This window comes from Panthera tigris, chromosome D4 (assembly GCF_018350195.1).
Source record: "Panthera tigris isolate Pti1 chromosome D4, P.tigris_Pti1_mat1.1, whole genome shotgun sequence".
Lineage (NCBI taxonomy): Eukaryota > Metazoa > Chordata > Mammalia > Carnivora > Felidae > Panthera > Panthera tigris.
This window is the reverse complement of record NC_056672.1, coordinates 86,468,819-86,495,003: the sequence shown is the minus strand read 5'-3', so window position 1 is coordinate 86,495,003 and position 26,185 is coordinate 86,468,819. Positions and strand designations below refer to the sequence as shown.

The window sequence follows — 26,185 nt, the reverse complement described above, 5'->3', positions numbered from 1 at the left end:
TATTTATTGATGACCTACCGTGGGTGAGCACTGACCCAGCACAGGTGGACCTGAGGCCAAGGGGACAATGGTTGCAGCACATGGGGGAATGGGAAGATGCACGCGGCAAAGCGGGAAACAAACACTGAAGGCGTGAATGCCAAGCTCAGAAGGCCACCAAAAAGGCAGCCAACCAGAGATGAAGTGGAGATAACAAGGTAGGCCTTTTCCAATGAAGTCTTCAGGGAACGCTGTCTAAGAAGCCAATCTCCAATCTCAGACTTAAAAAATAAAAAGGAGGGGTGCCTGGGTGGCTCAGTCGGTTGAGGTTCCAACTTCAGCTCAGGTCATGATCTCACGGCTCGTGAGTTCGAGCCCCACATCAGGCTCTGTGCTGACAGGTCAGAGCCTGGAGCCTGCTTCGGATTCTGTGTCTCCCTCTCTCTCTGCCCCTAACCCACTCGCATTCTGTCTCTGTCTCTCTCAAAAATAAATAAAAACATTAAAAAAAATAAAAAGGAGCCAACACCTCGCAAGGCTAGGAGACAAGTATTCCAGGCACAGGAAACGGGCACAGAGAAAGACAGGAAAGGCAAGAGATTACACAGCAGCCACACTGAAGCACCGAGATTTAAAATGCTACCGCCAGATGTCAAATTCCACTCCGTGAAGTTCTAATAAGGGGCCATTAACTGGTCTCACGTGGGGGCTCACCTACAGCAGGTCCTAAGAAAAATATCCCTCTTGCTTGATCCTGGGAGGATGGATTGTCCTGGGCCTCCCTCGGGAGGGGGGTGGGAGTTTTACCCCATTGTCCTTCCCTTCCTTCCTGTTCCCCAACTCCAGCTCTGACAAGGCTGTTTTAATGAGTTTATTAAGGCTCCTTTGTTCAGTGGACCTTTGAGCTGGGGCCTCTCCAGGGGTGGGTGGGCTGGGGCCTGAGCTGGGTGGAGGCAAAGGCCTAGGGGCAGAGAGAGGGCTGGGTGAGCAGGGATTAAATTTACCTCTCAGATGTCACCTCCTCCAGGAGGCCGTCCTTTTCTTCCCTGGATAAAACGGTTGTTCCCAGATGTGCCCCTGCCCTTCTCTTCCCTTCCCCCGCTTTGCTTTGCTTTCGGCACTTAGCTCACAGTAGGCATCCAATTAATATTTGTTGAATAAAAGTTACGTCTTCTTCCATGAGAGAGGAATGGGGTTTGGCCTTTTATTACCACTTCCTTCCCACCCCACTCCCCATCTCCCCAGCGGCGACCACCTCCTCACCTTAATGACCTTCTGCTTCTTTCAAGCACTTTCCACCCTGTAATCACTTATGAGCACGGTGTCCATGCACGAAGTGTAAATTCCAAGAAAGTAAGACTGTTTGGTGGTGATGTCTGCTCTCAAGCACAGTGTCTGACACATAGGAAGTGCAGGATAATTATTTGCTAGGTGAGTAAGTGAATGAATGAATGAATGAATGGTAAAGGCTAAGCTGGGAAGCTTGCTTGCAGGACTCTGAGGCAATGTCTACTGCTCAGAACTCCATGGGATTTTTCCTCTTCTGAGCGGCTCTTATGTCCCTGATACACCTTTACTCTAAATGGTTCTGGAATACCTCTTGAACAAATAGGTCTTAAACTTCAGAGCACCGAAGAATGACCAGGGAAATCCCAGAGCCCGCCTTAAACATAGTGAATTGGTGGGGCTGCCCTGGGCTAATAGAATCTAGCTGTCACAATCCATTTTTCATTCTGCAGCCAGGTGGCTTCCTAAAGTACATAGATCCAGTGAGGCCATTCTCTTGCTGAAAACCCATCTATGGTTCCCTGGTATCCAAACTCCTTTCACCTTTAAAGTTTTTTTTTTTTTTAATTTTTAAAAATTTATTCATTATTGAGAGACAGAGACAGAACCTGAGCACGGGAGGGGCAGAGAGAGGGGAAGACATGGAATCCGAAGCAGGCTCCAGGCTCCGAGCTGTCAGCACAGAGCCTGATGCGGGGCTCAAACCCCCAGACTGCAAGATCATGACCTGAGCCGAAGTCAGATGCTTCATCAACTGAGCTACCCAGGCACTCCTCCTTATACCTTTAATACCTACATGATCCAGTCTGGGGTCACTTGCCACTTCAAGGTACCAGGTTCTCTCTTGTCTTGGGGACTTTCTTCAAAGAAACTACCTGGAAAACTCTCTCCCTGTTGTTCCTTCCATTTCCACCTTTGAGTTCTTCCTGTGTGGATGACTTCTTTTTCTTCAGACCTCAGCCTAGAAACCCGCTCCTTCCAGAGGACCTTCATGAGCCCCAGTTTCACGAGGGTGCTTTGTTGGCCACACATCCCTGGCATCACCAGAGTTGACTCACGGGGTATTGTTCCTGTCTCTCTTGTCAACCTGTTAGCTTGGCGAAGGCAGAACTTTCTCAGTCCCCAGAACCTAGTGTAGCGCCTGGCACATAATTGGTGGCAACTTGGGGAAGACAGCATTTATTTGGATGGCCACACCCAAATGTGTATGTGTGCACACACCTAGACTGTGCTCAGTGTTACTCAGGACTCATCTCACCCATCTTTTAAGGCCCAGCCTCGCTTTGGATGGCCTCCTGACCCCTTATGGCTTGGTGGTAATAATAATGTTAATAATTAAGGAGTAGTGGGGCGCCTGGCTGGCTCAGTCAGAGGAGCGTGCAACTCTTGATCTTGTGGTCGTGAGTTCAAGCTCCATGTTGGGTGTAGAGATGACTTAAATAAATAAATTTAAAAAATGATTAAAAAGTATGATGTACTGATGCATACAAGGCACACTGCTTTGTGCTCAAGTGTTAACTCATTCAATCTTATCTCAACCCCGAAGAGATAGACACTAGCATCCCAGTTTTACAGACAAGATAGTTAAGGCACAGAGTGATTTAAAGGAAGGAGCATGGGGTGCCGGGGTGGTTCAGTCGGGTTAAGCGTCCGACTTCGGCTCATGATCTCACAGTTCCTGAGTTCAAGCCCTGTGTCGGGCTCTGTGCTGACAGCTCAGAGCCTGGAGCCCGCTTCCGATTCTGTGTCCCCCTCTCTCTTTGGCCTTCCTCCCCCATCTCAAAAAATGAATAAACATTGAAAAAAATTTAAAGGAAGGAGCATGGCCTTTTGAATCAGGCCGTTCTGGTGTTAACCCAACCTCCATCTCACCAGCTATGCATGACCTGGGCAAGTCAAGAGTTTCTCTGAGCCTTTGTTCTTTCCTACCTCTGTGATGGGTGGGACATGATATCTGACCTATCAGGATGTTGTGAGAATTCATGCAAAGTGCTTAACACATGGCGAGGACCCCATACGCTAGGAGGTGTTATTATATTTCTTGTTTCATCCTTGGTGCATGGTATGGACATTCAAAAGTTGAGTTGTTTATTGAATAGAACTGAACATTCCTAAAATAGTTGCCAACAGAGTTTTAAAATGGGGATGCCTTCTTTTAAAAAAAAATTAACGTTTATTTATTTTTGAAAGAGACAGAGACAGAATACGAGTGGGAGAGGGACAGAGAGAGAGGGAGACAGAATCCAAAGCAAGCTCCAGGCTCTGAGCTGTCAGCAGAGTCTGATGTGGGGCTCAAACTCACCAACCGTGAGATCATGACTGAGCCAAAGTCGGACGCTTAACTGACTGAGCCACCCAGGCCCCCATAAAATGGGGATGCCTTCTTTTTTGACTCTTTGCAAGGGCCTCTTTGAAGGCATTTGAATGTTCTCTGAACATACATTTACTGAACTTTTTGTGTAGCAAGGAGTAGAGAGGTAGGAAGCAGGAAGCTTCCTGGAAATGGCCTGATAAGCCATTTGAGATTTAAAGGGGCTCTGGCCTCCTATTAGGCTGGAAACTACTTACCAGCGGCGAGGCATTCAGTTAGTCTTTGCTGTGTGCCAGGCACAGTGCTGGGCTTCTGGGGACACCTGTGGTCTCTATGGTGGTGAGGCTTGCCAAGCCCCACTGGGGCAAAGACAGGCATTAGTACCTTGTCACTTACTTATAAGTTTGAGGAGTGCTCCAGAGGAGAGAAATTTAGTCCCCTGGGAGCCAATAACAGGGGTTTGGGATCTGGTCCCTTTAGCAAGTAAACACTTCCAGGGAGGACTGAAGGTTAAGAGAGCAGGGAGGGGCATCCCAGAGGCTGGGCAGAGGAGTTTGAGCTGCTGTCAGGGTAACAGAGGATGGGCTAGAGCGCCTGCTGCCTCAGGGTGAGAGAAATGACGACTGGACAGATACCACAGGCCCACTTGCTGCCCAACTGCCCTTCTCCTTGTCCCCAAATAGGCCACATAAAACTTGAATGCCCCAAAGAGAAAAAAAAAAAAATGAAATTTAAATTACCCAGAGGCAGCTGTGATCAATATTTAGATCTATATTCCTAGATTTTATTAGAAATAGACATTGTTATAGAAACAGGATACATTATCTGTAAATTGCATTTTATAGAAACTTTAATGTGCTACACATTTTGCCACTTTTAAATGTCTATAATGACACTGCTAATGGCCACCTGAGATTCTATACCGTGTGTCAGAAATACTCCGTTAAAGGCCTACTATACATTCTTTCTCAGATATTTAGTGAACACCTGTTGTGTGGCATGACTTTGCTTGGAAATTTAGGTTGACCGCAGGATCCTCCTATTATCATGGTAATATTATTATAAATGATGTGTTGTTGAATATCCTTGGGGCTCAACATCTGTGCAGACCTGTAATCGTTGACACAGGAAAAATTCCCACAAGTAAGATTTCTAGATTAAAGAAGAGACTTTAAGGTCAAATTACCCTCCAATTAGATTTTACCAATTTATACTCGTACCCACTTCCTGTGTTTAGCTGGTCAATAATGTCCATTACTTTTTCTGCTTCCTTCTTTCATTCTTAAACCCTCTGCAGGCTGACTTTTGTTCCCCGTATTCCACTGAAATTGTTCTCACTAAGGTCATCAGATATCATTCAGAACGCCAGTTTCAGTGGCTGATCTATTTTCTGGCCTTATCCTCATTGACCTGTTTGGGGAATTTAACACTGTGGACCACTCTTCTCTTCCTGAAATATTTCCCTTGGTCAGGGAAAGCAGGTCCAGTCTCACTAGCCTCATTTTACAGCTGGGAAACCGAGGCCCAGAGAATTACCAAGTCTACTAAAGAGGACACAGCACTATTCAAACGGTGTTCAAATCTAGGCCTCTTGACTCCCACAGCCTTGAGCTTCTTTTTGAGTGTGGTTTTTGGAATCTTCGGTGACATGTGTACATTCTTTAGCGTTAAGAGGGCCTCACAAGGAGAATTTTGTCTGGTTCTTTTTGGAAGAAATTTCTATTGCATTCCATCCCCGCCCCCCGCCCCCAGTGCTGTTAATCTAATCAGTCTTTATGGCCTTGGCTGGAACAGGGTCCTAAATGAGGACTCAGTTGTGTGAGGGGGGTGCAGAGTTGGTGCATCCCTGAAGAGTTCATGGATAGAAAGAAGGCAGCGCAGAGGACCTGGCGGGAGGATACCCGCCAAGAAGCCCAGAAGCGGGCTTTGTGGCCAAGCAGCAATCTGCGGGGGCTTGTGCAGACGTGTTGTGGGTTTTATTGGATGGGCGGCGCAGTTACTTCTCAAACCACTGGCACCCTCATGGGACTTAGAGCAGTTGCTTCTTCATAGAGTTGTTTTGAGCATTTAATAAGTTCAATATACATAAATCTCTGGGCTCTGCCCGACCGACGCACGACACACACTCAATAACTGGTAGTTACTTGGGTCTTTAATTTCGATGTAACAAGCCGTCTTCTGTATTCGACCTCATTTGGGCCTTCCAATGATCCAACCAAACTCCCGATCCGCATATGGATATTTTAAATCACCATTCTATCTAGGCAGAAACTACGGAGCAGAGAGTGAGCACCAGGCCTCGAAGTGGCCGCAATCTGGAGCGGGATCTGCTGGGAGCACCCAACTTTTCCGCTGGGCACTCCCAGGCCCCACAACTCATCCGCGCACTCTGGTCGCAGCCCCCAGTCTTCGCCTCTGCGCCCGGCCGCTCTGCGCCATCTTTGAGCCTGGCACGGTGCCCCACTTCCGCACTTTCCTCCCGGGCCAGGGGTACCCGCACATGCTCAGGCGTGCCCCTCCTGGGGATGGAGTATCCAAAACTGGCCGGGTTTGTCACACACTGGCCAAAAAGAATAATTTATCTCGTTCTCTCAGGTCTCGGAGGTGGCTGTCTGACCCATTAAAAAATGGTGCCGATGGCCTCACCTCCCCAGGCTTCCGCTCTGGAGGCGCAGGGGCGAAGGTCATGTCGCAGTGCGCAGGCGCGACAGGGCGGCGCTATCTCCATGGCAACCAGCGCGCAGCCCGGGCCGTTCTGCCCGGCGGGAAGCGCGGGAGCTGAGGCGCTGGCGACAGGCGGGGCTGCGAGCGCCGGGGGGCCGGGGCGGCCGGGGCCGCTGCAGGACGAGACCCTGGGCGTGGCGTCTGTGCCTTCTCAGTGGAGGGGCGTCCAGGGCATCCGCCGGGAGACGGTGAGGGCGCGGGCCCGACTCGCGGCGACGCGGGAGGGAGGGCGAGGGTCCGTCCGCGCGCGGCCTCCGGGCCAGGTTCTGGGGTCCCCCCGTTTTATTTTTGTATTTTAACCCACGGAGACCCGCCCTGTGGCATTCTCGTGCCAGTCTCCCCCCAGACCCGACAACAAAAGGGGTTTTCCTTAAAAACATCTGAAGACCCCATGTTTTGAAGGATTTTGTGTGAACCGCAGTTTTCAGGCGTTTCAAACTAACTTTCCTTTAAAAAGAAGAAGGAAGTGCATTTAAGGTCGAGACACGCCGGTTTTCCAGTGGTTTAATGAAAAGCACACAAAACGAGGCTTTTTGAGGAGGCAGGGCTCCCGGGTGCCAGGTCTTCTCCGGAGGGGTCTTTGTGCGGACTTTGAGGGCCTGCTGTGTGCCGAGAGCCGTTCTGGCGCTGGGGACCCGTCAGTGAATGAAGTCCCTCCTGGAGCTGACCTGGGGCCGTTTGCAGGGCACCGACCGTAGGCAACTTATGCAATTAAATTTTGTCGTGTGTCAGAGGGCGAGTAGTGCCATCATGGACAAAAGTAAAAGAAGGGTGCGGGATCAGAAGGACTGGTTTGGAGAGTGAGAGGGTGGGTGGGCCTCACCGAGAAGGCGACAATTGAGCGAAGACCGGGAGGAGTGAGTGAGCCAAGTGGATACCTGAGGCAGAACCGCCAGACGGCGCAAACTGCAAGTGCAAAGGCCCTGGGGTTGGTGTCGGAGCAGATCTTGTGTTTTGAGGAGGTGGCAGAGCTGGCGAGGAATGAGACAAGGGGGAGTGGTCCCGGTTGAGGTCAGAGAGGGTAAGCCGAGGCGGGTCAGATAGTGCCTTGCAGATCATTGTAGGGATGTTGGCGTCCCCTCGGTGAAAATGGGTATGGGGGGGGGGGCGTTGTAGGGTGCCGCACATTTACCAGAAGAGGGAACCGAGGCTTAGCTTGCTTGCTGCGCGAGTGACCCCATCAGGTCCTCCCCGACACTAGGGAGTTTTCCAATGAAGTCTAACTCTGGAAGACTGGTTTCTTGCCTCAGGCCAGTAGTCTTGCCTGCGGGTCTCAAGCCTGGATTTGATCTACCGGGAAAGCATTCCCCGCTTAACCAGGCTGCACCGAAATGGTTCTGGTGAAAAGCGAAGTGGATATTTTAGTTGATCTCCATCCTTATCACACAGCTCTTGCTTGCTGAAGATTCAGATTTTAGAAGACTTTAGGCTGGGAACCACTGAATCCGTCTTTTTTTTTTTTTTTTTTTTTTTTTCCCTTACAGAGAATGAAATTGAGGCAGGTTCATTTCCTTGCAACTATAGCTTTAAGCCGTAAGGTTCTAAGAACTAATTCTAACACTGGAGGTGTAAGCTTCCATCTGTGAGGGTGGTTCCCTTGAACTAGCATTCCCTGTCTTGCTGAAGCAGATTTTTTTTGTTAAGTTGTAAGAATTTTGCAAGGGTCAGAAGAAGGTAAATGGCTTTTTCCAAAATAGTTTTTTCTCTTTATAAAAGTTGTGTGTCCAAAATTTAGAAAAAATCTGGATATGCAAAAAAAAAAAAAAAAAGAAAAAAAAGAAAGTGGAAATAAAAATCACCCCATTCCCCGGCCATTCGACTTGTACCTGCTTTGTCTGTTTTGCCCCATTTAAAAAAATTTTTTTAAGGGGCGCCTGGGTGGCTCAGTTGGTTAAGCGGCCGACTTCGGCTCAGGTCATGATCTCGCGGTCTGTGAGTTCGAGCCCCGCGTCGGGCTCTGTGCTGACAGCTCGGAGCCTGGAGCCTGTTTCGGATTCTGTGTCTCCCTCTCTCTGACCCTCCCCTGTTCATGCTCTATCTCCCTGTCTCAAAAATAAATAAAATGTTTAAAAAAAATTTAAATAAAAAAATTTTTTTTTAATGTTTATTTAATTTTGAGAGAGAGACAGAGCGTGAGTAGGGGAGGGGCAGAGAGACAGGGAGACACAGAATCCGAAGCAGGCTCCAGGCTCTGAGCCGTCAGCACAGAGCTGGATGCGGGGCTGGAACCCATGGACCGCAAGGTCATGACCTGATGTCGGATACTGAACAGACTGAGCCACCCAGGCGCCCCTGCCCCATTTTTTAAATAAAAACGGAATCACACTGTGCACAACATTTCATAGACCCAGTTTTTTCACTTAATACATCCTGAACAAATGTCCATGTTTAAAAAAATTTTTTTTTGTAACTTCATTTTATTTAACCAGTCTCTTTTGATGAGTTGTTAGGCAGTTTACATTTTTTTTTCTTATCAATAAGTCCTGTGATTAGTGTTTTAGCTAATTTTTAAATACAGTTTCTTAGTTTTTTTAACGTTTATTTATTTTTGAGACAGAGAGAGACAGAGCATGAACAGGGGAGGGGCAGAGAGAGAGGGAGACACAGAATCAGAAGCAGGCTCCAGGCTCTGAGCCATCAGCCCAGAGCCTGACACGGGGCTCGAACCCACCGACCGCGAGATCGTGACCTGAGCCGAAGTCGGACGCTTAACCGACTGAGCCACCCAGGCGCCCCAGTTTCTTAATTTTTTAAAAAGTTTTTTTGGAAAAGTTGGACAGTGGTTTTTGGCCCATGTAGCGGTGCAATATTGTAATGTACCTCCATGTTCCATTGATGGATTTTTTTTTCTTTTTTAATTTTTTTAGGGTTTTTTTTTTTTTTTTTTTTTTTTTCAGATTTTATTTTTAAAGTAATCTTTACACCCAACATGGAGCTTGAAGTCACGACCCCGAGATCAGGAGCCTCATACTCTACCAACTGAGCCAGCTAGGCACCCCCCGCCCCCCCCCCCTTTTTTTTTTTTTTTAATATTAATGGTCTTTGGCCTGACCTGGCTTTACTTGTCATATTCCAATCTGTTTACAGAGGGATAGGGTCCTGGACTTTGGTTCAAGACCGGGGTGCACACCCTCTTTAGGGCTTTGGGCCAGTCACATGATCTCTTCTGCAAAATGGGTCCTTGTTAGAATACTTCCTGAGGGGATGGATGGATCAACCAACTGAACCTGAGCCACCCAGGCACCCCCTTGTGAGGGGTTAAATGAGATTGTGGATAAGAAAACAGTTTGATGGCAGAGGCGTGTCAGGAACCAGTCCCGCTGCCTGAGATAGAGGGTGCCGGATGGTTGACACTGGAATGTCCTGGAGACTCCTGAAAAATATGGATGTCTGCCTCCCAGCGGTTCTGGCTAAATTGGTATGTGTTGTGACTTGAGAATCTGGTTTTATTAAAGCTCCCCAGGTCGTGCTGATAGGTAGCAAAATTTGAGACCACCAATTGAATGCATCCTCCTTTCCAGCAGCAGCATTACCTTTCTGAAGCCAGCCCAATGCTGATCCTAGGAAAATGTGGGCTGTGTTTTTTTTTTCATTTTTTAAAAATTGTGGTGGAGAGCCTGGCTGGCTCAGTTGGTAGAGCATGTGACTTTTGATCTCGGGGTCGTGAGTTTGAGCTCCATGTTGGGTGTAGGGATTACTTAAAAAAAAAAAAAATTGTGGAAAGATACATATAACAGAGGGGCGCCCGGGTGGCTCAATCGGTTGAGCAATTGACTCCGGCTCGGGTCATGATCTCACAGTCTGTGAGTTCGAGCCCCGTGTTGGGCTCTGTGCTGATGGCTCGGGGCCTGGAGCCTGCTTCGGATTCTGCATTTCCCTCTCTCTCTGACTCTCCCCCGCTTGTGCTCTCTCTCTGTCTCAGAAATAAATAAACATAAAAAAAATTTTTAAAAAGATACATATAATAGAGGGGCGCCTGACTGGCTCAGTCAGTTGAGCGTCCGACTTCGGCTCAGGTCATGATCTTGCAGTTCATGAGTTCGAGCCCTGCGTCGGGCTCTGTGCTGATGGCTCAGAGCCTGGAGCCTGCTTCGGACTCTGTGTCTCCCCGTCTCTCTGACCCTCCCCCGCTCACACTCTGTCTCTGTATCAAAAATAAATTTAAAAAAACATTTAAAAAATTTAAAAAAAAGTTTGTTAAAAAAAAAAAATTAAAAAAAGGGGGTAGCCTGGGTGGCTCAGTCGGTTGAGCGTCCGACTTCGGCTCAGGTCATGATCTCGCGGTTTGTAGGTTCCAGCCCCGCGTCGGGCTCTGTGCTGACAGCCTGGGGCCTGCTTCGGATTCTGTGTCCCCCTCTGTCTCTCTGCCCCTCCCCCACTCATGCTCTGTCTCTCTCTGTCTCAGAAACACATAAATATAAAAAAACTTTTTAAAAAAAGGTACATATAATAGAAATTTCCCTAGAAATTAGAAAAAACAGAAATTTTTAAGTGTACAATTGAGTGGTGTCCAGTACATTCACCATGTGGAACCATCACCACTATCTGGTTCTGGAACTTTTTCATCCATGGAATGCATTTTGGACATTCAGGTCTGTGTCTCTGGGACTGCGAGCTCCCAGAAGGCAGGGAGTGGGTCTTGTGTACTTTTGCACCTCCCGGAGGCACCCAGGAAATACTGGGTTGAATAATCTTCTTGTGTGCTGACATCCCACATAGGCTGCAACTCTCCTCCCCTGCTTGGAGTTCAACTAGCTGCCTGCCCACGGGCTCTTCCTTCTTCCCAGGCTGCCTCTTCGCCTTGGTGGCTTCTGTAGCCAATGTCACCCCCTGCTGGAGGGCGTTTGTTTTGAACCTGGGTCTGGCCTGTTACAAATTTTCAAGGAGAATTAAATCCGTGGTTCTCTACCTTTGGGTTTGCTACACAGTTTCCATACTAGATTTTTTTTTCAAGGGGCATGAGAGCACACTGAAAGACCAAGACGACACCAAGGTAGTCGGCAGTAATTGCGGCTCCAAGGTTGTGTAGCCTAACGCATCTCCCAACTTCCATGGAAACGTCTGCGATTGTCCTCTTGGTTGGCTCTTGGCTCCACGCTCTTCTCTGAGTAGCTGTTTGTTGCCCCGATATACTAAGAGGCAAGTTCACATGAACTGGAGATTGTTCCGTTACTCTACGTTCTCAGAGGCCTCTGGTGACACAGTTGTCCCTGTATCCCACCACGAAACCCACTCAGCCGGAGGTGCCTGGGGGGCTCAGTCCGTTAAGCGTCCAACTTCGGCTCAGGTCACGATCTCACGGTTCATGAGTTCGAGCCCCGCATCGGGCTCTGTGCTGACGGCTCGGAGTCTGGAGCCTGCTTCTGATTCTCTGTCTCCCTCTCGCTCTGTCCCTCCCCTACTCACACTGTGTTTCTGTCTCTCTCAAAAGTAAATAAATTAAAAAAAAAAAGGAAACCCACTCAGCTCAACTTTGCATCTAAGACATTCCTGTCTCACCTTGTCTGCTCATTAGCTGTGAATTGTGCCTCACACCTGCGTCAAATTGTGGTGCTCGCTCAGGGGGTTTGCAGTGTGGGCCCAGAGACGCTGGCTCAGGCCGGAGTCCTCCCTGCTCCCATCACACCTGTGTTCTCATCAGGTGTGTGTGCAGGACTTGATGGGGAAGGAGGTAGAAGTGGGGGGAGGCCTTGGGGGTGACGGCCACCTGAGGACAAGGGAAATTCTGGGGAGGAGGATCAGAAGTGGGCCCGCTGGATGTGGCGAGGTGACGGCGACAGGCCACACGCACCCCACCTGCCCGGCAGCGTCCTTCAGGTGGACTTAACAGCATCCCTCAGCCTCCGGGATGAACCATATCTCACCCCACCCCAGGTGAAGCTTCAGCTCCCAGAGTGACAGAGGTAGAAGTGAGGGGTGTGTGAGAGCATGGTCTGCGCTGTGGGCTGGGGGGGGAGCAAGAGGTGATGGACCCTGGGCTGTGGCCCTGGGAAGCATACAGATGGGTGAGACCCACAGGTGGGGTCTGAGTCACAGCCCTCTGCACCTGCAGCCTCAGCATCATCTGGGGGCTTGTTCACAAAGCACACTCTCGGCCCCCCTGCTGGAGGAGGCAGCTTGTGTTTTAGCAAGCTTCTGAGGGACTCTGGGGCCTGCCCGTTGAGAAGTCAGGTCTAGAATGTCTTTGAGGTCCTTTTGCACGCGAGTCAGACGTGCTGGTTGATGAAATGAGATGCCGTGTGCCGCTTCTATTGGCTGGTAGTGGTTGCTACCCAAGGGACCGATGGGGGCTTGGCCTCCCTTTGCACATCATCTCAGACCTTCAAAGACGCCTCCTCTCTGGATGGCGATGTTCCTCAGTCATAGGACACATCTTAAAAATCGGTGTGTCTCACAGATGGCCCGTGTATGTAATCTAGTTTTCCCCTGAAGAGCTATTATTAAACAATTGGAATGTTTTATAAACAATACATTGTAGAGTCGAGGAGATCTAGAATGTATAAAATTAAATAATCTCTGTACCCAACATGGGTCTTGAACTCATGACCCCAAGATCAAGAGTCACATGCTCTACTGACTGAGCCAGTTTGGCGCCCCTAGAATGTATTTCTTTTTAAGAGTTTTATTTATTTATTTTAAGAGACGGAAAGAGAGAATCCTAAGCAGGCTCTGCACTGTCAGCCAGGCACCCCTAGAATGTGTGTATGTTATGTATGTATGTATATATGTATGTGTGTATTTATTTCCTTATTTAAGTTTATTTATTTTGAGAGGTGAAAGAGAGGGAGAGAGAGTCCCAAGCAGGCTCCATACTGTCAGAGTGGAGCCTGATGTGGGGCTTGATCCCACAAACTGTGAGATCATCACCTGACCTGAAATCAAGAGTCAGACACTTAACCGACTGAGCCACCCAGGTGCCCCTAGAATGTATATTTTTAGTAAGAAAGTGACTGTTCTACTCATGACTTTGAAGTACTCATGCCTCATAGCGATACCCCCTGAATACATTTTTCTGGCTGGCTGGTTTCTGAATGACTGAGTCACACATGAGCACAGTTAACCTGACATTGGTCAATCTCAGCCTGAACCTGAATGCAAGGCAGAGCCCAGTATTCTCTCAGCACACCCCTCGGGGCCTGGGGTGGTGGCTGATCACCTGACCCAGTGGGGCCGTTTCCTCTGTCATCACCAGTGTTCCTGAAATTGATCGGCCAGTCCTAGATGCCAGCTAGAGACCCATTATTTCAGAAGTGAGGCGTTGAGAGGTATTGGCCTGGGAGTCAGGGAGCCTTCCTAGGGGTCAGTGTAGGACTCTGATAGCAAGTGACAGAAACTAGCCCAAACCAGCTCCTGTCAAGCACTTCTCTTCAGGATGCTGGGATGTCTCCTGGGCCTCTGAAGGTGCAGTTGGTCCTGAGGAATCTAGGAAACTTGGGGGTCCCCCACCTCTCAACTCTGATGTTACATGTATCCCCCGAGGCCTGTCTCTGCTTGTCTCCTGGTTGTGGCCCTGGCTAATTGTTGGGGCCAACGTTTCCAGGTTTCCGTTCTAGGCATATGCCATCTTGTTAAATCTTTGTCTCTGCTGTGAATTTCCCTGAGAGAGCTTGATTGGCCCAGCCTAGGTTCGCGTCCACTTCTCATCTAGTCAGAAGCTACAGTCCTGGTATTGGGACACATTTGGTGGCTTGGGTAGGAGTCCTGACATTCTGGGTGTCTGCAGGCTCTCCTGGGGGCAGGAGAGCTGGGCTCCCACACTGGGTTCTGGTCCCTGAATCTCACTGCCTTCCTCTCTGCTGGAGGTCACTGGGACTTCAGACTCCAGACCGTGGTGACTGGTGATCTTGGTTTGGGAATTTTTCTGTTTCCCTTGGCCACACCTCCCGGTGTAATTAAAGTCTGGTCCCAGTCCCTCCTGTAGTGCCTCTGCCTCTGAGGTGTGGGAGCCCAGCATCCTTAACACCCCTCTTCCTGACCTTGCTGAGGCCCAGAAAGCAAGGATCTCATTCTTCCCTGACTTCTCTGATGTCTCAGAGGACTTGTTATGGGAGCCTCAGTCCAGCCACACACTGCCTGGCACAGAAGGTACCAGTCTACACAGGGTATCCTTGGGCAAGCCCTTCCCTTCTGGAGGCTTTGGGGCTTCATCTCCAGATGGGATGGGATGTATGGGACGGATCAGGGTCGGGCCAGATAGTCAGATCTTGAACTATGGAAACTACTTAGTTGTCCCAGAATGAAAAGAGAATAATGATAGTAGTTTCCTACCAATTCACAGAAAATATTGTGGGTGCAGCGTGTCATTGGTTTTAAGTTTTTTTTTTCCTCTGTGAATTTTCCCTAGTGTTTTGACATTTGTCTTTTGTCTGAATAAGCAAGCAGCAAAGAAATATTTAAGAAAAAATTTTAATGTTTATTTATTTTTGAGAGAGAGAGAGAGAGACAGAGCACGAGTGGGGGAGGGGCAGAGAGAGGGAGACACAGAATCAGAAGCAGGCTCCAGGCTCCGAGCTGCCAGCACAGAGCCCATCGCGGGGCTCGAACCCACAAACTGTGAGATCATGACCTGAGCTGAAGTTGGACGCTTAACCGACTGAGCCACCCAGGCACCCCAGCAAAGAAATATTAATGGAAGTAGATGGAAAGATAACAGCTTGCTATCTTGTGGACATTTTTGTCTTAGATTAAGTCATTGGGGTAACATTCTTTTAGAAACTTTTTCTGAGTTTATCTGATGTGATGAGTGTCCAGGATGTTAGACTGGGTGAGAACACCATGGCTGAGGGACAGTTTCGTGTCACAGGTCAGACTGCCTGAATTCAAGGCCTACTGTGATCACCTCTTTGCCGTGTGATCTTGGGTGAATTACTTCTTTGTGCCTTAGTGTCCATGTTAGTAATGCAAAAATAGGAGTTTCTTCATAGGGTGGTTGTGAGGATGAATAAGATATGGGTAAAACTTTTGGGACAGTGCCTGAGTTAGCACTTAGCAACTAACACTCTTGCCATCATTGTGGCTTCTGGAAGCTTGATTTTCACCCAGTCTCTTAGAATTTTGGCTCAGGCTGTATACTTTCTTTACTTTCTTTTCTTTTTCTTTCTTTCTTCTCCTTCTCCTTCTCCTTCTCCTCCTCCTCCTCCTCCTCCTCCTCCTCCTCCTTCTTCTTCTTCTTCTTCTTCTTCTTCTTCTTTTTTTTACATTTTACTTATTTTTGTGAGACAGAGAGTCAGAGCACGAGCAGAGGAGGGGCAGAGAGCGAGGGAGACACAGGATCCGAAGCGGCCTCCAGGCTCCGAGCTGTCAGCACAGAGCCCGACACGAGGCTCCAACCCATGAACCGTGAGATCATGACCTGAGCTGAAGTCAGATGTTTAACCAACTGAGGCACCCCAAGCCTGTATGCTTTCTGATCCTCATGCCCATCCACGAATTCCTCAGTGTGCACACTCCCTTGGTGGACCCCTCCAGTGCTGTGGTTTCAAGTCATGTCTCTGTCGGATGTTCTCCAGAGCCTCACGCCTTGCGACCGCTCTCGGGAATCCTCAACACCTCCATGTGGATGGGAGGCATCTCGGTCTAAACGAGGCCCAGGAGAACTGCTTCTGTGTTCTCTTTTCCCAGAATTTGCCATCACATTCCACTGGTTGTCAAACCTGTCCTCTGCTCCTCACTTCTTCCCGAGCAGCCAAAAAGGCATGGCCCTGCTTACAACCCACTCAGGCCACACCTTGTGGCTCTCAGACACCTCCTGGCCGTGCCCTTGTGCTCGGGCCACCCTCCTTACCCACTGTGGCCAGGCACGCCACCTGCTGTCCAGTCTCTAAGCACGGAACGTTTTCTACTGTAAGGTTTTGCTCTGGCCTCCCCCTCCCATCTCTGTCCAGGACCCTCTCCTGCAGCTCTCCCTTTGTCCTTCACACCTCAGCTCAAGTGCCATTTCCCCAGAGACCTCCCTGGCTGTTCCCTTCTCTCCCACACATCTGCTGCACTTGGCACCATAGGTAGTTGGTGGGTATTTTCTTGTTCGTGTACCCCCAACCCCTGTGGAAGCTTCTCGGGCACAGGGATTTTGCACATTTTGTTTTCTGCTGTATCCATAGTACCCAGACAGTGCCTGGCAAGTGGACACTCAGTAAATAATGTGTGTGTGTGTGTGTGTGTGTGTGGTGTAAAGGAAATATATGTAAATAGTATATGTGTGATATATATAGTCTATGTGTGTATACAACATAATACATACAGTGTAGTGGAGATATATAAAAATATATGTACATATATCTTGTCTAAATGGGCTTGTGCCGTGTGCCAAATACGTGCAAAGTGCTGGGTATAGAGATCAGACAGGGTTCTGATGCTGGAGGAACTCCATTTAATGGGAGGCAGATAAGAAAAGACAATTTAGTGGAATGTGATGGGGAGTGTGGGGACAGGTGTTTCATGTACTAGGAAGAGCTGCCCCTTTGTGGGGCCCGCTCCCTTCCTTTAGGCTTACTGGCACTGGCCTAGTGCACAGCCCTGCCCCCCCAAGCCTGAGCCAGGTGGGGGAGGTGCACAGGGGTTCCGGGCCTCGCCATTGCCCTGCACGTTCAGGTGCCTGGTGAGGGGCTGTGTGAGCAGAGCCTCTTGCAGATGACGATCTGCTAGGCCCCCTCATTTGATAAATGATGGGTCCTGTCCATAAGAAAGGGAGGCTGGTAGTTCCTTCCCTGGTCTGATGTCTATCCCTGTGGCCAGCTAAAGAGGGGACAAGGAATTGGAGACAGAGGGCAGGGTGGAGAAAAGAGGCAGCTGGGGAGGAGCCTGCCTTCTTTCTACCAACTAGCTCATCACAGACTCACCTGCTTCCTTTGATCATGGGGGCACCTTGGAAGGGGCCTGCGAAGGGAGGGAGATGCTGGTGGCCAGGTCTGCGATGCTTCCCTGTGCTGGCTGGGATGACCACTGCTGGCTGTAATATTACAGGCACTCCTGGGAAAAAAAAAGAAAAGTGACACTCCAGCATCCCCTCCAAATGGTGTCCTAGTGTCACCGAAAGTCCTGGGTCAGTCTCTTACTGGATCATGTTGACCACCCCTGAACCACTCACTGTGGCCCAGTGCACATAGGACGGTTGAGGGATCATCTTCACCCATAGCGCACAGATCAGGCTCCTCCTTTGAAAGATGGGCCAGTTACAAGAGCAAAGAGGCAGACCGGGGCAGGCAGGATGACCAGAGGCCCATTGGCCCGAGGGTAAGCAGCAGCGCGGGAGGGGTGCTGTTTAGTAGGGGGAACAGAGTGCCCAGGCAGGCGGTCACTAGTGACCTGGGTTGACTGGTGACCACTGACCGCTGACTGGTGACCACTGGGTTTTGATTTTCTGCAGAAAAGTTGCCAGACGGCGAGCATTGCCACTGCTGAAGCATCTGTCCAGACCCGGAAGCATGCGGATGCTGAGGTGCAGACCGAGGTCCCTGCACCGGTCAGCGCTCGGTCTGTGGCCCAGCACGACAGCCCCAGGCTGGCAGCCTTTCTTCGGAGGGTGGAGGCCATGGTTATCCGAGAGCTGAATAAGAACTGGCAGAGCCACGCTTTTGACGGCTTCGAGGTGAACTGGACAGAGCAGCGGCCAACGGTAGGGAACTGCAGCCTGGGACGCCCTCCTCCTCTGCCCCAGCCTGAGCCTCGCCCGCCCCCGTTGGAAGTCCTCTTAGGCCAGATGCTGTTAATAGCAATAATGCAATAATAGTAACTGCGTTCATGGAGGTCTTACTTTTTGCCAGGTGCTGAGCCGAGTTTTATGAGAGTAAGTCATCGAGGCTTCCCTGCTGTCAAGAAGTAGTTTGTGGTTACCTCCATTTACAGCTGGGGATGGGGAGGCTCCTGAGTTGAAAGGATTTTTCTGGGATCACATGGAGCTAGTCAGCAGTAGAGGCAAGGCTTGAACGTGGGGAGTCTGACTCTGGACCAGACTTTCTCCACCGCTCGGCTGTCTCCCCTGGCACCATGTGGTGAGGGCTCTCTGTGCCATCTCATTCACTCCTCAGCACAGCTGCATGAGGCGGTACTTGGATGATCTCTGTTTTATAGACAAGGCCCAGAGAGGCTAACTGACTTGTCCACGGTCGCCCAGCTGTAACGGGCCAAGCTGGGATTTGAGCCCTGGTCTGTCTGGTTTCACTGCCATGCTCTAGTGACTTCAGTGTCTCCGAGGCTCAGCTCAGAGTGACCCTGTACACTTAGGTGTCCGGCCGCACAGGCAGGCTAGGCTTTGAGACGAATGGGGGGCTCTTGGCTTTTGCTCCGTGCTGGGCCTCAGCCTCCCCTGTGGACAGGCTGCTCGCTCACGGCTGCGGGCCCTCGACTGGGGAGCCTTGGAGTTCTGAGCCAAACTTTTTTTTTTTATACAGTGCTTTCTTCCTGTAGAAACAGATGAGTAACTATGTATTCAGAGGTCATAGCCCTGTTCTAGCCTCTCCCCCCCGCTGCCCTCTTCCCACCAAGTCACTGGAAGGCATGGGAAAATCAGTTTGAGGGAAGTCCTCAAAATCACTCTGAAATGCAGTTGCCGAGGCCACACCGCAGTGGGCAGTCACTGACTCCTTATTAGCCGGGCACAAGAAGGGCTCAGGGAAGAGGAAGAGCCCAGCTTGTTGTCTCTCCTTGCCATTGCTCGTGCCCCACCGCCCCACCACCCAATTTTACAGAGGTTAAGCTTTTGTTCTTTATTATTAGCACGTTCCCACATTTCTATGGATTAACTTGGTCCAAGTGTGTGTTACTTTCTCCCCCTTTAAAAAATACGTTTTTTTCCTTTAAAAAATTTTTTTTAATGTTTATTTATATTTGAGAGAGAGAGCGAGAGAGAGACAGACCGTGAGCAGGAGAGGGACAGAGAGAGATGGAGACAGAACCCAAAGCAAGCTCAAGGCCCCGAGCTGTCAGCACAGAGCCCGACGTGGGGCTCGAACTCACAAGCCGTGAGATCGTGACCTTAGCTGAACTCGGACCCTTATTAACAGATTCAGCCACCCAGGTGCCAAAATATCTGTTTTCTGACTACAGAAGCAATGTATGTTCATTATAACAAGTCCAGGCAGTATAGAAATACAGAACATATACCATGTAGACAGTGGGAGGGGACACTTTGTTCCCACGCCCACACGCCTTTAGAGTCTTCTCTGTGTTACACTAACACAAGCATCATGACTAGTGTTGTCACTGAGAACATTTTAAACAAGTGGAAAGCACTGTACGTTTTCCTGATGACCTTTGTCACTTTGAGCTTTCCATGTCAGTTCCTACAAAGGTGCTGTAGGCGTCCCAGCGGCTACACTGGGTCCCACTGCACGGACACGTCGTCCTTTATCTGAGTCCCCTGTGGGTGGACGCCCAGCTTCACTTCTAGAGAGGTATCCTCCAGAAACGAGGGTGGGCGGGAGATTAGGCTGCCCCCTTTGAGTGGCAGCCTGGTGAGCTGGCCCTGGGCAGCCCCGCATGTTAGCGGTGCGCGAGCATTGGGCAGAGGAGGGCGTTAGCACTTTGCTGTTATATCACATCGACAGCGAGTCTGTCCTCCCACTTCTTGTTTTGCATCAGTTCTTTGTTGATTCCCTCATGATGGAATTACTGTCTTGGGGTTTTTCTCTCTACTTCTGTCAAGGTGTTGGCCTTGACATTTCATCATTGTCCTTGGCACTGCTGTAGTAGCTCTGGAAGGGCTGGGATGCTGCTCTTAACGAGAAACCATAATGTCAGAATTCTACAATCAGTGGGACAACCTTGTGGAAAGCTTAGAAATTGGAGATAAGGAAGAGACCACCCAGGGTCTCCCACTGGAACCGCTGACCTCCTGGTTCTGTTGTTTCCTGCCCCTTGTTTCACACGTGTGTTGACAGCTATGAGTCACTGTGGCCAGTCTTGGGGTCTTTTCTGGTCGGGAGCAAAGCCTGTTCTGTGTTGTCAGGTTGCTATGGAGACTTCACACGTGTCCTTTTGAAACACCTAATTGGAGCCTGGGTGGCTCAGTTGGTTGAGCATCTGACTATTGATTTCTGACTATTGATCTCATGGTCATGAGATTGAGCCCCACATTAGGCTCTGCACTGAGCGTGGAGCCTGCTCGAGATTCTCTCTCTCCCTCTCCCTTTGTCCCTGTTTTGCTTGCACACGCTCTCTCTCGAAAAAATAAAAATAAATAAAAATAAAACACCACCTAATGTTTCATCCATACACTTTATTTTTTTGAGCCGAGTTTATCCAGGTGTGTTCTCTGTGCAGGCAGTTCACCCTTTGTGCCGGTCTGAGTCTTTTTTTTCTTTTTTCTTTTTTTAATGTTTATTTGAGGAGGGGGGAGGAGAAAACAAACAGGAAGGGAGGGGCAGAGAGAGAGGGAGGCAGAGGATCTGAAGCAGGCTCCGTGCTGACAGCAGAGATCCTGATGCGAGGCTCGAACTCACGAACTGTGAGGTCGTGGCCTGAGCCGAAGTCAGACGCTTAACTGACTGAGCCACCCAGGCATGGCCATGCCATTCTGAGTCTTGGCCAACACGTGTCCGCCACAGTGAAGGTGTAGAGAAGTCCCTTGGTCCCCCTGCTTCTCCCACATTGTAGGTTTATCTTCAGATTTTAAAGTGCACTGGGTATAAGTAGTGGGTTGCAGGTATATGTAGTGTTGTGACAAATAACTTAATGTCTGTGGTGCCTTTCTGATGTACACTTTAGTTGAACATGACGTAAAGAAGTGCACAAACCACAAGTGTCCAGGCCTGTGGCTTTCCAAAGTAAAACATTTCTGTGGAGCCAGAACCCAGATCAAGAAACCTTCCTTTCCTTTCCTTTCCTTTCCTTTCCTTTCCTTTCCTTTCCTTTCCTTTCCTTTCCTTTCCTTTCCCTTCCTCCCTTCCTCCTTTCTTTCTTTCTTTCCTTCTTTCTTTCTTTCTTTCTTTCTTTCTTTCTTTCTTTCTTTCTTTCTTTCTTTTCTTTCTTTTCTTTCTTTTAATTTTTCCTAATGTTTATTTATCCTTGAGAGAGAGAGGGAGAGATACACAGCATGAGTAGGGGAAGGGCAGAGAGAGGGGGAGATGCAGAATCCAAAGCAGGCTCCAGGCTCCAATCTGTCAGCACAGAGCCTGGCGCGGGTCCGAACTCAACAAATGACAAGATTATCACCTGAGCCGAAGTCAGATGCCCAACTGGCTGAGCCACCCAGGCACCCCGCACAAAAGGTTTTCTTGAGTTCCCTTCACCTCCTACCACACTGGACAGCTTTTTTTTAATCTTTAAAAAATTTTTAAGCAATCTCTGTGCCCAGCGTGGAGCTTGAACTCACGACCCTGAGATCCAGAGTCGCATGCTCCAGGGACAGAGCCAGCAGGGCGCCCCGGTAAACGTGTGTGCTCAGTTCTCTTGGGCGTGTACCTAGGGGCAGAACTGCCGGGTTGTGTGGTGCCTCTATGTTTTAGCTTTTGAAGACCCACCAGACTGTCTCCCCACCGTGGCCTTGCCATTCTCCGTCCTTGCTAGCAGTGTGTGAGGGTTCCCACCATACAGCTTTTTACACGTTTTAGATTCTTTCCATCGGGTAGTTTCTTTATATGGAGTCATAAGGTCAAGGAGTATGCAGCTTATCACAGACGTTTTGATCTGTGTGGCACATCCCCTCCCAGAAACCTTGGGCTGATCGCTCACCGTGGCCAGCACTGCCAGCCTTTTCATTTGGTGTGCCAGGCTGCTATGGGCTGAGAGGGAAGCTGCCAGAGGTTTAAAAAAAAATGGTTTTTTATTTAATGTGGTAGAATAGTCATAAAATTGTAACCATTAAAAAAATTGCTTTAATGTTTATTTGTTTTTGAGAGAGAGACAGAGTGTGCAAGCCAGGGAGGGGCAGCCCAGAGCCCGACGTGGGGCTCAGACTCACGGACCGCGCGATCATGACCTGAGCTGAAGTCGGACGCTGAACCGACTGAGCCACCCGGGCGCCCCAAACTGTAACCATTTCCAGGTGCATAGTCTAGTGGCACATAGAGCACCATCCAGTTCCAGGAGCCAGAGCTTTTGAAACTGTGTATAGAACAGGGTCTTACTCTGAGCCAGAACCTGGCATCTGTCTCGGTTCGTAAGATCCTTTCTTCTGGGTTTCTGGAAGCATCCTGTTTGGGGTGGTGTTGGGATGAAGGCTCTACATTTCCCTCCAGGACCGGGCAGCGGACCTGGGTGGCTTTGGAGGTCCAAGCTTGTAGTAGTGGTTTTTAGGTGGCTACAAGGCCGCCTTTTGGGGGGCTCTGTGGCTCAGGGCTAGGGATGGTTTGTCTCTTGCAGGTCACGTGTCTGCACACCCTGGGCTACCCCCCAGCCCAGGGGCAGGGTCTGCATGTGACCAGTGTCTCCTGGAACAGCACCGGCTCCGTGGTGGCCTGTGCCTATGGCCGGTGAGCGGCAGCAGGGGTGGCTGTGGGGCAATGGGAGGTCCTCAGACTCTGGTTTAAGCCTCTTTCTCCCTGTCTGTGTGGTGAAGGTTGGCCTGGAGCTTGGCCATTCTGGGAGTCTTTTTATTCTCGAGGCTGCCTAGGCACCAGGTTGGCTGGAAAGAGCAGCAGAGGGAGGGGCTTAGAGCCCACAGTCCTGGTGCCCACCTGCCAGCATAGGGCAGTGCGCCCTGGGCCTGCCCCCTCTTCTCCGTGAGCCGTTTCCTGATGGGCCACAGTTCCCCCACCCTGCTATCGTGTGGACCCATCTTGGTTCTCGGGAACCCTTTTCTAGAGGAGGTCCTGCCACTGTGCTATGGAGGAACCTGTGCCACTACAGCACCCAGTACGGTCTGGGTGTGACGGGGACGCAGGCTGATCTGGGGGCGGTGGGTGGGTGGCGGGTCTGGTGCTAGGAGCAGGGTGGGGGCGAGATCCTGGCCTCGGGGCAGAGCCGGCTCAGGCACGTCCCTGTGCAGGTTGGACGACGGGGACTGGAGCACGCTGAAGTCCTTCGTGTGTACCTGGAACCTGGACAGGCGAGGCCTGAACCCCCAGCAGCCGTCAGCAGTGGTGGAGGTGCCCAGCGCCGTCATGTGCCTGGCCTTCCACCCCACGCAGCCGTCCCATGTCGCAGGTGAGCCGTCTTCTGCTCCCCACCCTGTGCAGGGTGCCCACAGGGGAGCTCTCCACTGGGCCCTCGGCCCCCAGGCACGGCTGGGGCAGGTCTGCTTGGGGAGCAGAGCCCTGGGCTCAGGTGAGGATGCCGTGCCAGTTGTGGAGCGTGGAGGAGGAGGATGGGGAGGAAAGGCGGAGGGGGTGGGGGGGTGAGGAAGAAGGGGAGGGGGAGGAGGATGGGGAGGAAAGGCGGGGGGGGGGGTGAGGAAGAAGGGGAGGGGGAGGAGGTGGTGGGGGCGTTGGCGGGTCCTTGCTGAGTCTTGATGGGGTGTGGGCCACGCAAGGGTGCAGCCTGGTCAGGACTCGAGGCAGGGCGACAGGGGCACCCTCGGGGAGCCGTGGGTGGTGACAGGAGCCACACGTGTTGGGAAAGGGGTTGTGCCGGAGGGCACGGCAGGGTGTCGGGCCTGGAGATCAGCCTGGCAGTGGGTGGGTGGGGGCACAGCAGGCCAGAGTGGGGGGAGGGCAGGACTTTTCCTCCCCCCCCCCCCCCCCCCCCCCCCCCCCCCCGGCGACTCTGGGGAAGCGGCTCCCCGTCCTTGCTCCCTGGGCGGGCGGGGCTGGTGCTCGGTTGGGGCACCGGGTTGTTGCGCGTGAGTCAGCTCTTGTCCGGGCGCGCTTGGTCCCGCAGGCGGGTTGTACAGTGGTGAGGTGCTGGTGTGGGACGTGAGCCATCCCGAGGACCCGCTGCTGTGGCGCACGGGCCTGACGGACGACACGCACACCGACCCTGTGTACCAGGTCAGAGCAGTGGGCCGCGGTGGGGGGCGGGGCGGCACCTTCCCCTTCTCCCTGAACTGAGTGCTGCTGTCGCTGGCCTGCTCCTTGAGGTGAAACGGAAGAGAGGGGGCCTGCTCGCACAGCCACAGCAGGTCACCAAGGAGTTGGCAGTTAGGGACAGTGGCCTTCGGCCTTCCTTCGGCATTCTTAGCCCCCCGGGGCAGAAGTCACACCCGCCCCCCTGCCACGCCCAGGCCCTGGGCCACTCCCAGCACCCCCCAGCACCCCAGCTGGCCATGTGGGGCTCCCAGCTATCCTGGCGTCTCAGGGAGGGACCTCGGAACCCTCGGGTCTGCCCCCAGGTGTGTGAGGCGGTTCCGGGCCTCCCCCAGAATTCCCCCTTTGGTTTTCCCGCAAGAGAAGGGGTAGTTGGGGGATGAGGGTGACCGCCGGTCTTGCTGGGAAATGGGGGCAGCCTGGGGAGCAAGCAGCTCTTTCTTGACCTTGGTCCCGTACCCTGTTGTCCCAGGTGCTTTGGCTACCTGAGCCCCGGCACAGCCACCGCTTCCAGGTGCTGAGTGTGGCCACGGACGGGAAAGTGCTGCTCTGGCAGGGGGGCGGGGTGGGCCAGCTGCAGCTCACGGAGGGCTTCGCCCTGGTCGTGCAGCAGCTCCCGAAGAACACCAAGCTAAAGAAGGTACGTGGGGCCCCAGCTGCCGCCCCTGCCCGCCCGCCCACCGTAGGACCCCCGCAAGTGGGCCTTGGGGGTGGCGGCAGGCGGCACGGGCAGCGGTGCTGGCGACTGAGGTCACGTGGCTCCCACTCGCGTGACTCGGCTCTTGTGGGACTCTGACCAGATTCCCTTGGCTCTGCCCTGCCATTCATTTCTCCACAGCCTCCCCGGGGGGAGACCGAGGTGGGTGCTACGGCGGTGGCTTTCTCCGGCTTTGACCCCAGCCTTTTTGTTCTGGGCACGGAAGGTGGCTTCCCGCTCAAGTGTTCCCTGGCAGCAGAAGAGGCCGCCCTCACGCGGATGCCTAGCTCTGTGCCCTTGCGGGCCCCAGCACGGTTCACCTTCTCTCCCCATGGTGGTCCCATCTACTCTGTGAGCTGTTCCCCCTTCCACAGGTAGAGGAGGCCACAGAGCACCTGGCGCAGGGAGGGTGAGGAAGCCCCATAGAGCGGCCTACAGGGCCTGTGGTCTGGCCTGGGCCCAGGTCTTCGCTATTTGAGCCCTCCTACCCGGCGCTCGGGTGGTTGGCTCCTGGGGATTGGCCCTTCTCTCCCTAAGGGGATTCCCAGTTTGGGGGTCCATGGAGACTTTTCAGGAACGTGACAGCCCAGGGGGAGTTGGGCAGGACACCCGGTACTCATCCCCTTGCCTGGCTCTCTGCCCTTCATCCTGTCCAGGAATCTCTTCCTGAGTGCGGGGACCGACGGCCACATCCACCTGTACTCCATGTTGCAGGCCCAGCCCCTGGCCTCCCTGCAGCTGTCCCACAAGTACCTGTTTGCCGTGCGCTGGTCCCCAGTGCGCCCCTTGGTGTTTGCGGCTGCTTCCGGGGAAGGTAGGAAATAGGACGATAGGCTCAGATCCATTTAAGTGATACGGGCCCAGCACGTACTTGGAATTCTGAGCTGGGGAGAGGCAGCAGGTGGGGGAAGGAGGGCTAAACCAGGTGGACTTCTCTTGTGCCAGGAGTTTCTCTTCCTGGGTGCACAGGCCACTGTTCTGGGCCTCTTGTCCCATGATTCTCTCTCCCTGCAGGTGATGTGCAGCTGTTTGATCTACAGAAAAGCTCCCAGAAACCCACAGTTTCAATCAAGCAAACCCAGGATGATAGCCCGGTCTACTGTCTTGAGTTTAATCGCCAGCAGACTCGGCTCCTGGCTGCCGGTGACGCCAAGGGCACTGTAAAGGTGTGGCAGCTGAGCACCGAGTTCACCGAACAAGGACCCCGGGAGACAGAGGACCTGGAGCAGCTGGCAGCAGAGGTGGCCGCCTGAGGACAACCGGGGTGGGGGTGGGGGGTCGGGGGCA

At 51.7% G+C, this 26,185-nt stretch overlaps 1 protein-coding gene across 2 annotated transcripts; it reads left to right on the top strand.

Annotated features, from left to right (window-relative positions):
• Nucleotides 1-6,303: 6,303 nt before the first annotated feature.
• Nucleotides 6,304-26,166, top strand: DYNC2I2 (dynein 2 intermediate chain 2). 2 transcript variants are annotated; one of them, XM_042965177.1, is made up of 9 exons: nucleotides 6,304-6,489; nucleotides 17,667-17,915; nucleotides 22,601-22,710; nucleotides 23,226-23,383; nucleotides 24,056-24,165; nucleotides 24,674-24,841; nucleotides 25,040-25,272; nucleotides 25,555-25,712; nucleotides 25,913-26,166. In XM_042965177.1, the coding sequence occupies exons 1-9, from the start codon at nucleotides 6,304-6,306 to the stop codon at nucleotides 26,149-26,151; spliced, it is 1,611 nt and encodes a 536-aa protein (XP_042821111.1). In that variant the 3' UTR covers nucleotides 26,152-26,166. The 2 variants fall into 2 exon arrangements, with proteins under 2 accessions (XP_042821111.1, XP_042821112.1); XM_042965178.1 differs by lacking the exon at nucleotides 24,674-24,841.
• Nucleotides 26,167-26,185: the final 19 nt, after the last annotated feature.